At 38.2% G+C, this 13,217-nt stretch overlaps 1 protein-coding gene across 1 annotated transcript; it reads right to left on the bottom strand.

The window, feature by feature from the left end:
- Positions 1–6,362: 6,362 nt before the first annotated feature.
- On the bottom strand, positions 6,363–11,507 carry LOC124173670. Its single transcript, XM_046553076.1, has 7 exons — positions 11,169–11,507; positions 10,246–10,500; positions 9,566–9,754; positions 9,370–9,460; positions 9,136–9,246; positions 7,139–7,227; positions 6,363–6,539 (listed from the first exon to the last, which is right to left on the bottom strand). The coding sequence occupies exons 2-7, from the start codon at positions 10,270–10,272 to the stop codon at positions 6,363–6,365; spliced, it is 684 nt and encodes a 227-aa protein (XP_046409032.1). The 5' UTR covers positions 10,273–10,500; positions 11,169–11,507.
- Between the last annotated feature and the right edge of the window lie 1,710 nt (positions 11,508–13,217).

The raw sequence follows: 13,217 nt of genomic DNA, 5'->3' as shown, positions 1-13,217 counted from the left end.
AAACGAGGAAAACTTTCCGACCTTAGCCAGTTTTAATGGGTGATTATTAAGAGATGTTTCCCTGTGCTCTGTGCCTCATGCATGCATTGGTAATCTCAGGCGATGTATAACTCCTATCTTCTCCGATAGAAACTAGGTCCCTGTGACGTCACGTGGAGTGGCATCGCATGGGCGCCAATCTGGCCTTTTTCAAATGAGGTTAAAATTGACCATTGCCATTCGTCTAAACCGGCATTTCTAAAACGAAATAATTTGTATATTATGAATACACTAATGGTGGGTAACGAATCGCAATTATTGCCTTTTGTTTTCTTTGATGAAGGATTATGTGATTATGTTTTTTATGAAAATAATGAAACTGTTTCAAAAACCTACCCAATGCAAGTTCAGTTTACCTCCAGTCAGTGGCGGCGCGTGCGTATACGCATGTTAGCAAGTGCACACCCAAATATAAATAAATTATAAAAGAAAACTATTCCTTTGCAACGAGAAGGATAAAAGTACTGTCTGCATATGCAAGAAACATGAAGCTCTGAACGCTACAGCTATCTCCTTTTCGAATTCACCGCTCTACAAGTGTGCGATCCCGTGGCATCATGCCGGGCGCATTTTCGGTCTGTGCGATCGCTGGAAGGAGCTCTTACTTACTAATTACTCTTTGCTGCACACGCCTTGCAATAGCTCTTTGGCCTCCGACTTCTTCAGCAGCATTAACTGCTATGTGAAGCTGTCCACCTCTGACGTTTCGGTGTGCAGCAATTTCATTTTCTTCTATATCCAGGGGAAGGCAATGATGAATGTGCATGTTGTGCAGGACAGCACAGGCATTCACTATCCTTCCACAAAATGCTGGAGCATACAACAACACTCTTTGATATGATAAGCACCGCCACATCCTCTTACAAACTCCGAAAAAACATTCCAAACGTTCTTAGTAGCCGTGAGAATGGGTAGCGAGTCGGTACCCAGTGAGAAATGGGTGGTGGAATCCACGTGGAACCCACGTGGAATCCACGTTGAGTGGTGGATATTTGGTGGTGGTGGATATTGAGTGGTTGGACCCACGTGGAATCCACGTTGATTTCAAGTGGATTTGTGGTGATTAGCATTAAATGTTAAACAGAATTTCTAATTTGTGGAACTTAACTCTCTGGTGACATTGCGTCATTTATCATCCTGAAACCACGCTAGTTATGTGAAAATGTATCGCACATTCTATTTTTATATAATTCGTGGAAAGGCAGCCATGAGAGCACATGAAAAATCGTAGACACATATATAGAAGGTTTAGATATAGAGTGGTTGAGGTTTTAATGGTTTTAGGACAGCACCTACTGCTGTTTTAATTTTTCCACCAAATTTCCACGTGGGTTCCACGTTGATTCCACGACCAAAATCACGTGGTATCCACGTTAATTCTCCACGTGGGTTCCACCACCCATTTCTCACTGGGTACCCTAAACGTCGGCGCTCTTAAGTAATCTAACCCGCGCGGTATCCCGAGAAGATTTTTCCAAAGTTGTTCGCCGGGAAAGTGTAAAATCGTATATGATTTTAATTGTTACAATTAATACAACGTTTTCCCTGAGCAACGAAGTCTCCTTCCTGGGGGTTACCCTCGGTAGCAGTCTAAGTTGGGAATTATCCAGAAATATGTTATTGTTTCCTTATTTATGGATTGGTAATGCCTGTAATGGGCAAAATTATGAGATTTGCTAAGTCATGGCTTTTTTAAATCTTAAATAAACCTTAAATTTTCACTCAATCTTTTACCTTTATGAAGTCTACATAAATATATGGTCCGATTACCAGATTTTGCACGTCATACATCAGTGGAAATGAGCATTCTCATCTCAGTAAAGACTACAGAGAAGAGTAACTAATCAGAAGTATTCCAGAATGAGTGTCAAAATTCTCCCAAACTGTTTCATTAATTACAATGGGAAGTTGACTGAATGCAGGCCTACGTAGACTGCCAGGTCTTGCATTTATTAATGCCCCTTTTTTAATTTTCCATCATTCTCATAGTCTACTAATCTGATATAGGAATAATTAAATGGGTATAAATCATCTAGTCCGATTATCAGAAACACTCCTCAAGCTATTTTATGTCTGCAACTAATCAACTCATGCTCTCTTAACTCAACGGCGACCCGAAAAAAAAATTGTTGATGTCCTATGGATTTGCTGCACCAATCAAGTAGGTACTGAGCAGAAGGTACCATAATTAAATATTCTTTAGAGCAATGAAAGATTATTTATCACCAGGGGCGGAATTCTGTACACGGATACCGACGATCGTCGGTGTCGGTAGCTACCGACGATCGTCGGTCGCACCGATAGAAATGTGATTCACAAAACCCCGCTACCGACAGATTGTCGGTGCAACCCAAAGTTCTTAGACGGTAAGTTCTTAGTTCTAAGAACCTTGGGTGCAACCGACAAATTCGTGACGTAATGCTTTTGTCGGTACGACCCAACTAGCACAGATTTTGCCTTATCCCTAAATACGAGGATATTATACATATATGCCGTGACGAAACCTATCTGAAAGCAGAGATAAAGTATGAATAATCCACGCCGTTTTTTGGGATAAATCGGAGATGCACTTCCGCATTTTTGGAGATATGCCTATCCTTACGCCGTATAATTGCCGCTAGGTGGCAGCTGTTTCGCGTACGATCGCTGCGCTGCCACGCGAGATTCATGAGAACTACGTGAAAATAATGTAATAACCGTAATAACATAAATTGGCTTTCGATGAGGAAAGATTCAATGCATTACTTTTCATCATTGTATTTTATTATATTATGGTATCCCTTATAGCATCAAATATGCCAGAGACATCTCACGAGGCATATATGACCACTCTGTCTATGAGGTCTGTATCAGGCCTATGAGATCATATCTCGTGAGATTCCTCTGAGATATTTGATGCTACATGGGATACTGCAATACAATACTGTATAATAACATACACGATGAAATATAATGCACTGAATCATTCACCATCGAAAGCCAATACCGCATTAGTCTCCACATACAATGAGGTTTTTTTTTCACTATGTTACACATTCACGCACGTTTAGGAACATACCAAAAAATCCGTTAGAAGTAAGGTGGAAAATAAACAAAATTATTGCTCTAAAAACGATATATTTAATGAATGATTCATCTTGAAACGATATACAATACACTAGAACACGGAGCAGTCCTTTACCTTCATCGGTAAACCATAAATCTTACTGTTCAATTCCTTACATCACATTATAGAGGAGACTGGTGAATTACCTTACGTATGGTTTCTAAAAGCACAAATTCGAAATCCATTACCGTAATACCCAAGAATTTGGCAATTACGATCACTAATACCTCGCATTTGTTAACAAATCACAGCACTGTCGATGATTCCTTCATTAATATCCACGACAATCCGGGATGTTTTGATGTGTCGCCACAACTGTACGTACCGTCGTAGCCTACATCGAACTCAGGCACACAAAAACGATGCTTAGGTCGCATTATCACTTTAACTATTATTGTATACACAAAATAATCAACGATTTTTACTCACAAACACTACTATACACAACACCAAAAATGTAAACACGAAGCCACTATAATGGCTTTAACGGTAATGGAGGACTTCAGCGCTGCTATGCGGCCAATTTTGGCAATATGGTACCATGACATCCCCTCCCCAAACGCTTGAAATCGTGGAAAAAAGGGATATTACATATGGAGGATAAGCTTATCCCCTCAATATCTGATTTCTCCAAGGATAAGTTCAAATCTGTGCTGGCTGGGGAAAGTGGCACCCGCACGCGAGGCTAGGCGCCTCGACCAATCATATTTCTCCTTTGTTTGCATTAAACAAATGAGGCTCCGAAAACGCCATCTGTTATTCGTCAGCCCGCGAAGAAGTTAAAAACAGTTGATCACTGCTTTGTGAAATATTTACGATGTTTAATCACTCTGCGAACACAATTTCTTACTCCCGTTGGTGCGATGTGGCTTGTATTCCGAGATTTTGCTGTATTTACCATCGGATTTTTTCTAGCCCAAGTAAAAAAGCCTTTATATTCAAGGATTCAACGGTCGTTGATAGAAGAACACCGGCAACATTTGGTGCTCAATGTATTGGAATTTTCAAGTATAATTGTCTTGAAGAGGACTTTGTCTGCTACATAATTGTTCACCTACGCTTATTATAATTGTATTCTTGGGATTAGCAGTGACGAAATTATTTTTATTAGTATTGTAACAATGTACCTTCATCTTGAGCCACGGCTTGTTTACGCATCGTTTGCCTCATTGTTCGCCGTAAGTCCTATACTTCCACAAGGGTAATTATTTAATTAGAAAACATTTTTGTCGCTTGAATTCACATTTTGGGCTATTTAAAATACATTCGTTGAGAAAAACACCGAGATTCCGCGGATGTCACGGAAGGTATCATCAGTATCATCGCGTCAAGTGTTGTGATTGTGAACTTGAGTGACATACTTTACGCTATCTATTTGGAAGTGTTAACTTTTGCATTTTGATACCGTTTGTGTGTTATTTCAAACTTTGCGTTGATATTACTTTGACTAAATATGCTTGATCAGTGTTAATTTGTGATATACCGTTGGAAGTATGAAGGTTTTCTCGTGTTGAAATTAAATGTTTGTAGTTTTATGATGAATAATTCATTAAATGTTTCCTTGTTTCGTGCAATCATTCTTTTTATTTGCCCCATTCTACCGATGGAATACACGGTACGTACCTACTCAGTGCTCTTATAGTAATAATGAAAATCTATCTTGAATCTATCTATCGGTGTTTGGTTAGTATGGTGAAGTAAATTCAGCATTAATTTTACGGGAAGTTTTGTGCACCGGTAACGACGTCAAAGAGTGAGAGGAGTTAAGTGATGCCATTTATATTCTTCTAAAATATAGTAGCAATATGCTTTTTCTATTTCGTCGTTGCTGTCTGATGCTCTCAAGAGTACTTACGAAGGTAGGAGAGTTATTTTCATCATAAACCCCATTCTCAAACGCTCACATAGGGTATTGAAGTTAATATAAAAGTGAACGAAATGTCCACGTATATATTTCATTGGAAGTGCATCAATAGGCATTCGTTTTTATTGAAAATATAAATTAATTTCGGATCCAAACTTTACAAATCAACAATAGATACCTATCGTGTCTTGTTGTGAGTAATTTAAAAGCAAAGCAATACGTTATATACTTAAAATTACGGAATATTTATAATGTATAATACCTTAAGGCCTGTTTACACGGTACATTAACACGTACGGGTTAATGTCTAAATGTATGAACGCGAGAATGAACGCCAAAATGCACCGTGTAACCACCCAACTTGTGCAAATGCATGCACAGAAAATAGAACCTGTTCTAATTTGGTTCATGCATTCGTACATGTTCCGTTCCGGTCCACAAAAATCATTCACGCAAACGTACATTAACTCGTACATGTTAATGTATCGTGTAAACAGGCCTTTACGCTATTGGAACGCATAATGTAATATACGTGTAACATTGGTTAAGTTAAATACTGCTCCCACTATGTAAATTTTACGTTTCAAGTGTTTAATCAATCATTTTTATTATAAATAACATACAATTAGAGCGCTTCCACGGATCTAGCGTCGTAGTTTATGATTTAAAATCGTCAGCTTAGGCCGAAAAGTGTAAACAAAAGTCCGCCATGTTGCTAAAAATTTGTCGGTAGGTCCTACCGAGCGTTTTGAAATCGTCGGTATGTACCGACGGGTTTACCGACAACTGTCGGTGGGATAACGACAATCGTCGGTAAAACGTGTCTCCTGAATCGCTCGTACCGAGACTTATCGGTAGGACCGGCTTACCGACACCGACAATCGTCGGTACGGTGTACAGAATTCCGCCTCAGGATTTCCTCACTGTAACTGATTGGTAAGAGGCAAAGCTCCTACTATGCTAGGGAAGCATTCATGTAGAAAAGTTTGACAAACAACGACCTTATCTTTTTTGTCTTTTGATTTGTGAATGTGAAGGATTAAAATGCTGCCCAAAGATTAAGTCATAGCCCAAATAACAGCTAACGAGAGATCACATGAAGATGGCATTTAATGATTTTGGGCTCTTTCTACAGAAGCATGCACATTATCCTCATAAGGTCAGAAGCTATAATCATCAAACATTGAACTATTTACCATAACATCAAAATACTAATGCTAGCAGTTGCACACTCATTTAACTTCAAAATACCATTTTCTCCCATGATAATGAAGAATAGGGAGTTTGTCGAAAGGTAATGGAGAATGTTAAGTGTTTGCTGTAACAAAAAAGAATGTAAAATGTGAGAGTAAATCAGTTTTTATTAATTTCAGTGGATAGCATGACAATAGCTGCCGCTAAGTTATTATTTGCTTTCGCCTGCTCGCTGATAGCCTCCTTAGCCTCCTGCATCACCTGAACCTGCTTTTCTATGAGCACCTGCAATCCCTTTGTGGCCTCCGTATTGCCCTCTACTGCCATGGCTAGCCTCTGCAAAGAGATAGAAGAAAAGCCTAATGAGTCATAAAACTAGGAAATAATATTTTATTACATACAATAGTTGTTTAAAATGGTCTCATGAAAACACAATACATGTAATAGCCAATTAAAACACCTAATACCACTACAGTTACTACTAGAACAGGTATGTTATTATCCTTGAAGGATTGAATGCAAACTGTACCTATGATAAGTCACAAGGTCATTACAAAGACTCAGGGGATTACTCACCTTGTTTTATATACCTATTTTAAAGGCATAAGAAAGAAATTTATTGCCTAGGTAGATTAAAACACCACGGGTAACAAAAAACATGGCATTTTAAATCATCAATTTTTAGGAACTTTTCTGAGTACACTATGTATCTGGTTATAAAACAGGCAATGCCATGATTGGTATTAGAACTCCTTAGTGAACAGGACACCTAACCCTCACCTTTTGATCAAATTTCGACAGGATAAAATAAATTAAATCCATCTCTAGCGGTAGGGGAGCAGGCCCCTCTTTTTCACAATTGTTGTCAGCCCATGACCACTGATGAAATAAATTTATACCAAAATGGATCAATTAATGTTAACACAACAACTCACCTCCATATTGTCCTCGTTGCGAGAAGCCAACGCTGTGAATTTTTCCCTCGCATTTCGGAACTGACCAGACAATGGTCTTTCCTGCCAACCTGTTGAAATTTGTAAAATCATTTTAAAGTCATCTAGAAAAATACTTTTAGGTATAATAAAAAACATAAGGTATTTCTTATTTCATCAAAGAAGACAACATCAAAGAAGACAACAAAATTTAGGGAAAAGAACGTGGAATGTGAGGACATTGTTTCAAAGAGGGAAACTGGAAAACCTCAAAAAGGAGATGGAGATAAACAGGATGGATTTGATAGGATTGAGTGAAGTGAGATGGAAGGGCCAAGGGGTAGTTACCAGTGGTGAAAATACCTTGCGTAATTCAGGGAATCAATTAGGGAGAAACAGTAGGGATAATTATGAAGAATAGGATAGCCAAGTGCGTACAGATAAGGTTTTATTTGTTGATGATAGATTAATAGTTTTAAGGATTAAAATGCTACCAAAAGATTAAGTCATCGCCCACGTATATATGCCAACATCAGCTCACAGCAATGAATACATTGAAAGGGTATATGAGAATATATAGAGGGCAATTGAAGATGAGGTGAACTGCTGTTAAGATAATAATGGGAGATTGGAATGCTGTAGTCGGGGAAGGGAGAGAAGTGGGAAAATTTGGATTGGGGAAAAGGAATGAAAGAGGAGAAAAATTAATAGTTTTTTGCAGGAAGAATATGTTAGTTATAGCAAATACCTTTTTTGAAAATCATAAAAGAAGAAGATACACATGGATTTCGCCAGTTAATAAATGGCATTACCAAATTGACTGTATACAAGTGGAGGAAAGATATACAAATGCAGTGAAGAAAGTACAGTGAAACCTCGATATAACGACACCCCACGGTGCACTAATAAACACTCGCTATAGCGAATTGTCGCTTTACCGGAGGTGGAGCAAAAATAGCAAATATACCTGTTGCGAACAGATATACAGGAACAGGAGTGGTGCGGCGACAGATAAACATCTATCCGATAAACGTAAGCATAAATCCAGAAGAAAGGCGATGTTTCTTTGCAACACTAAATTTCCTTACTCTAATAACGACCAACTATTCAAACAATTTATAAGCGCCGCACCGAATAAAAATCATGCAAAGCATTGTTTCGTCAATCATTATATTTATCGAACGACAGTTTACCACATAAATTTGAGACTGAGCACTCCATTAACTACATTTCTAACAGATCGCTAGCAATTACGGAGGTTAAGGAGTCTTCATGAAAGTCTTCCGGCGGTGAAACCCTCGCTATGGCGAGAGCCAACACCGAAAGGGTCTCGTAAAAACGAATTTTTTAACACGCTTATTATAGGGTCAATTGACGGTGCATCGGCTATCTCTCGTAATAGCGGGGGTGTCGCTATAGCCCGTACTCGCTTTAACGAGGTTCCACTGTAGTAAGTTTTCACAAGCAATAACAGAAGGAAAAGTCATGGATGAAAACAGTGCTGTGACATGGGAAAGAATAAAGAACGGTATGTTTAAAACAGCAATAGAAGATGTAGGATATTATAAAGGAAGAAGACCAAGGAAACCATGGGTTACTGAAGGAATGTTAGCTAAAATGAAAGGGAGGAGGACATATAAGAATAAGACCAGAGAGTATGCTTGTACTATTACACATTGTTGTGCTATTGAACAGGAAATTAAACAATGAGCTGAAAAGGGAAACACAAAAGGCGTAGGAGAAATGGTTATCAAGCGAATGTGAAGTTTTGGAAGAATTAGAGAGAAAAGGTCAATATGATGAAATGAATAAGAAGGTGAAGGATATTACATGGAAGGGAAATAGAGGAAGAGCAAGAATTAGAGACGTTGAAGATAAGGAAGGTCAAATAATATGCGAACAAGTGGAAGTAAGAGAAAGTTGGAAGGAATATGTAGACGAGATATATGCAACAGATGAAAATCCAGAATCGTTGGATATAGAAATGGTTTTATCATTACCTTTTCTTTTTGTGGCAACAGAGGGACTCTCTCCTTGTTCTACAGGTGCTGCATCTTCAAGCACCTCGATGACCACTGGCAATTCTATTTCATCTTGTAAAAGCATTGGATCTGAAATAGCAATGAAGAACATAATGAAATTATTAGGGGGGGCATATTTTTATGATAAAATATGGTTAAATATTCTGAAGATGTAGTGCTAAGTAATATCATAGATAAAAATTACTGAAATACCTGGCATATCTCCCTCTCTGGCAGTCATTGACACTGGCAAGGCATTTAATATACTATCATCTCCACCCATTAGCTTATCGATCGCCTGGTCCTGAATTGCCAAAGTTTCACTGTCAGTAAGTGTCCAATAACTTAAAAATTAAAAATATATTTTATTGAAAGTTATAATTATTTCCATAGGATTTTGATTAATTACCTGTTCCTCTGGAAAGGCATCTGGACATTCCGCCATTCCCTCTGCATAATCCCACCCCATAATGCCCAGTACTTTATTATCAAGGGCAGTTAGAGGAGGGAGATCAATTTCAGAATTGCCAGTTTTTCTCCTGGCTACCCTCAATGCTGCTGCCTTCTTCGAGGTTCTTGATTTTAGGTCCCTCCAGCACTGCAAGAATAGCACACAAGCAAATATAAGTTACCTCATTTACACCACATTAATGAATGGATATGGTATTAGCACCAACATAAATTTGCACAAGAAAATAACTTCACGGTATGCTTTGACATCCATCCATCCTCTTTTGCAATTACTATACCATCACAAACCAACAAGTAGTACATTCAAATGAACTAAAATGAATAACTAAGCATTTCTAAATAAATAATACTTGCAGGTATCAGTTACACTTTGCTGGTAATCTTGCGAGCTAAACCATAATTACATCACTGAATATAAAACCCCAATTTTCAGTACGTTATTGAAATTCCTTGAAGATCAGGAAAAGTATTAACTCCACCAAATCAATTTTTTTAAGGGTGTGCACTGCACTTACTATGAAAATCCATTTTTATTTTAGAAACTCTTTAATTCCATAGTTTTATCAGTAAAATCCTAAAGGCATGAAACAACTGAGTCTCCATTATTTCAGTACTGACCGTCTGACAGTAATACAGTCCTTCCATGACTTCACATTTTTCTCCTTCGCCATGGGGTTTCGAAGGGAATTCAGCTCCACGGCTAACTCCTCCCAACTCCCCACCAGCTTCTCCCTCCCATTCATTCCCACAAATTTCCCACTAGCCACATGGGGATGACTGACGAAAAATTCCACCATGGCTTCCACCTGGCGTTCACTCCTTCGCCCTTGTCTGCACTTCTTTGCTGGGGTGGCTTCATTCGTCTTGTCGAATCTACTCGAAAATAAATATAAATTATTCATAAATCTCCTTCTATATCTGTACCTGATGAATTATCTTCGTTGAAATCACTATATTTAATAGGCACTCAATATACACATAGATTATACAACTATGGATACACCAAAACTTTCTCTAGATCTCTATACACATCAGTATCATTTCTCTCCCTTTGGAACTACTTTCTTAAACCTTTTATGTACTATTTAGGCTCTAAATCCTTATCTAGTAAACACTAAGAATAGCGCATGGTCACAACGTTACGAAATACCCATGTCCGGTTACCATAGTACACTTTTTCATGAAATCACATGTGTTCTCAATTCGGAAGATAGGTAGTTCAAAACCCTTGAATTGCTGTCACGAATTTTTTTCTTTATTAAAACGATTACAAATCAAAAGAAGCATTACTAAAACACATCGATATTAAATGAAATACGAAGCAAGCTCTCTACTTAAGAATCGAAACCATATTCATCAATGCGTGCTCGGAAAGGAGATGGTGATATAATTCCACTTTCTCCGTAGCTAATGATTAAAGATAAAATAAATTTAGATGCATATGTTTCACCCACGTTACATATTAAGAAATAACCATAGTTCACATTTATAAAAGGATGCATAACACTATTAAAATGATATTTAACTCATAGCGTATTCACTCAGTGGTTGACTCCATCTTTCTGAAGACTTCCGTATTCCCGGCTTCATCTCTTCCATTGTTGCAGCTTGCTTGTGATTGGCCGAAAATCCTAGCCTCTTCCACAGGCTCCGTGAAAAGTATTATTCCGTCGGTAGCCTAACGACAGGCTGTTACCATTCCTTGCATCGATGAGCTGTCGTTAGGAAGAGTTAGAGAAACGGGTTTTCGCAAAGCGGGTGTCGTTGCAAAACAAGAGTTTCGTTAACAGCGCGCTATCGAAAGTATGTGGTTGAGTTAGAGAAAGCCCCTACTGGCGGGACAAGGTAAGCGGGGGGGTATGTGCTGTTCAAAGGGGCAATGGGAGCAGACTCAAAACCATGCGAATGCGCACGCGCATGTTTTTGGTGACTGACTAGCAGGTAGTGTAGTGGTGTAGCCGCCACCTACACTACCTGCGCCCTGGATCCTAGTCCGTCTACAGAGCCATCTGTATAGCCGTTTTCTACACTACTTCCTCATAGGGTGTAAGGAAAAGAGAATGAATTTCAACTACCGTCACTTGTAAAGTTGTGTTGAGAATAATTATTTTCATACATGCTAATATTATTTCTGTTCATGCAATTTTAAGGGTAGAATGTACCTGTGATATGTTTTGCTTGCTATGTATTCTATTACGACGAAATATGATGCTCATGGATTAGGATTAACATAATATAATTAAATCATCCTATATATCTGCTCTAATGCACACCCTAGATAAATTACCACCAGCCGCCACTGCCTCCAGTCTAAATGTATGTAAATCCCACCGGTTGAAAATCTTCAGCCACAATGCGCAATGTCTGCGTACAAAGGTGTTTTTACTTGATCGTTTTTTTATTAGAAAATCACTATGACGTTCTTTGCCTAAACGAACACTGGCTCCATAGCGGTGAAGTGGATCTGTACCCCATAATGGGTTGTAAAGTGGCCAGTGTTTACTGCAGAGATATCTACAAGAATGGGGGTGTCTCAATTTATCTGAAAGGTAAAATTCCCTTTCCAGTTATTGATGTCAATAAGTTTTGTAATGAGAAACATTTAGAAATGGTAGCAATATTTATGAAACCCATTAAAGTTGTTATAACCTCAGTATACCGTTCTCCAATTGGAAACCTGGAGTTATTCTGTGATAATCTTGAACTTGTCCTTGAACATTTTATGACCTTAGGGAATCAAGTGAATATTGTACTATGTGCTGACCTGAATGTGGACATGTCTATCGTCTCCAGCAAGTATGTGAAACTGTCGAACATGTTAATAAGTTCTTTCAACCTCCATTGCACTAACTCAGGGCCCACTAGACTTTCAGCATGCCTGGATAACATAATCACCACCTTTGGTAAGGCAGACTACCATACAAAAATTATTGATCCACATTTTTCAGATCACTTAGCATTGGAATTTTCCTGTGTCACGAAAACACCCATTAATGAATTAGAAAATAAGACATGTTACACAATCACCAGGCCCATAACACCTGAAGGAGTTTTGTATCTCGAAGAACTTCTGTCCAGTGTTACTTGGTTTGAACTTCTTGTTCATCTAAATGGGGAAGAAAATTTTAAAAATTTTTTACTGAATTTATGGGGTTTTCTGAGATGTGTTTCCCTAAGAAAAGCTATCAGGTCAACAAAAAAAGTAAGCACAAAAACAATTGGTTTACCCCAGAGTTAGAGAGTATTAGAAATAAAATTATTTCCTTACACAGATCTTATAAGGTACACTGTGATGTAAACGTCAGAAAGCTACTGTTACAATTACGCAAAGAATATAATACACGTATCATAAGTGCAAAAAAGATTTGCAACAACACAGCCATAAACAATTCTGGGAATAAAATTGGGGCAATGTGGAAAATAATCAACAAAGAAACTGGGAAAATTAAGAGCTCTCCGAATCAGTCAATATCACCAGATGTTTTCAACAAATTCTTTATAGAATCTGTGGATGATATCGTTACCGACACTACAGACCAAAGTAAGGCTCTTCAGCTCCTAAGAAAAAACCCTGCAAGTAATCAGCAGTT

This window comes from Ischnura elegans, unplaced genomic scaffold (genome assembly GCF_921293095.1).
Source record: "Ischnura elegans unplaced genomic scaffold, ioIscEleg1.1, whole genome shotgun sequence".
Classification (NCBI taxonomy): domain Eukaryota; kingdom Metazoa; phylum Arthropoda; class Insecta; order Odonata; family Coenagrionidae; genus Ischnura; species Ischnura elegans.
Note: the sequence above shows the minus strand (reverse complement) of the source record. Positions and strands in the feature narration are given on the sequence as shown.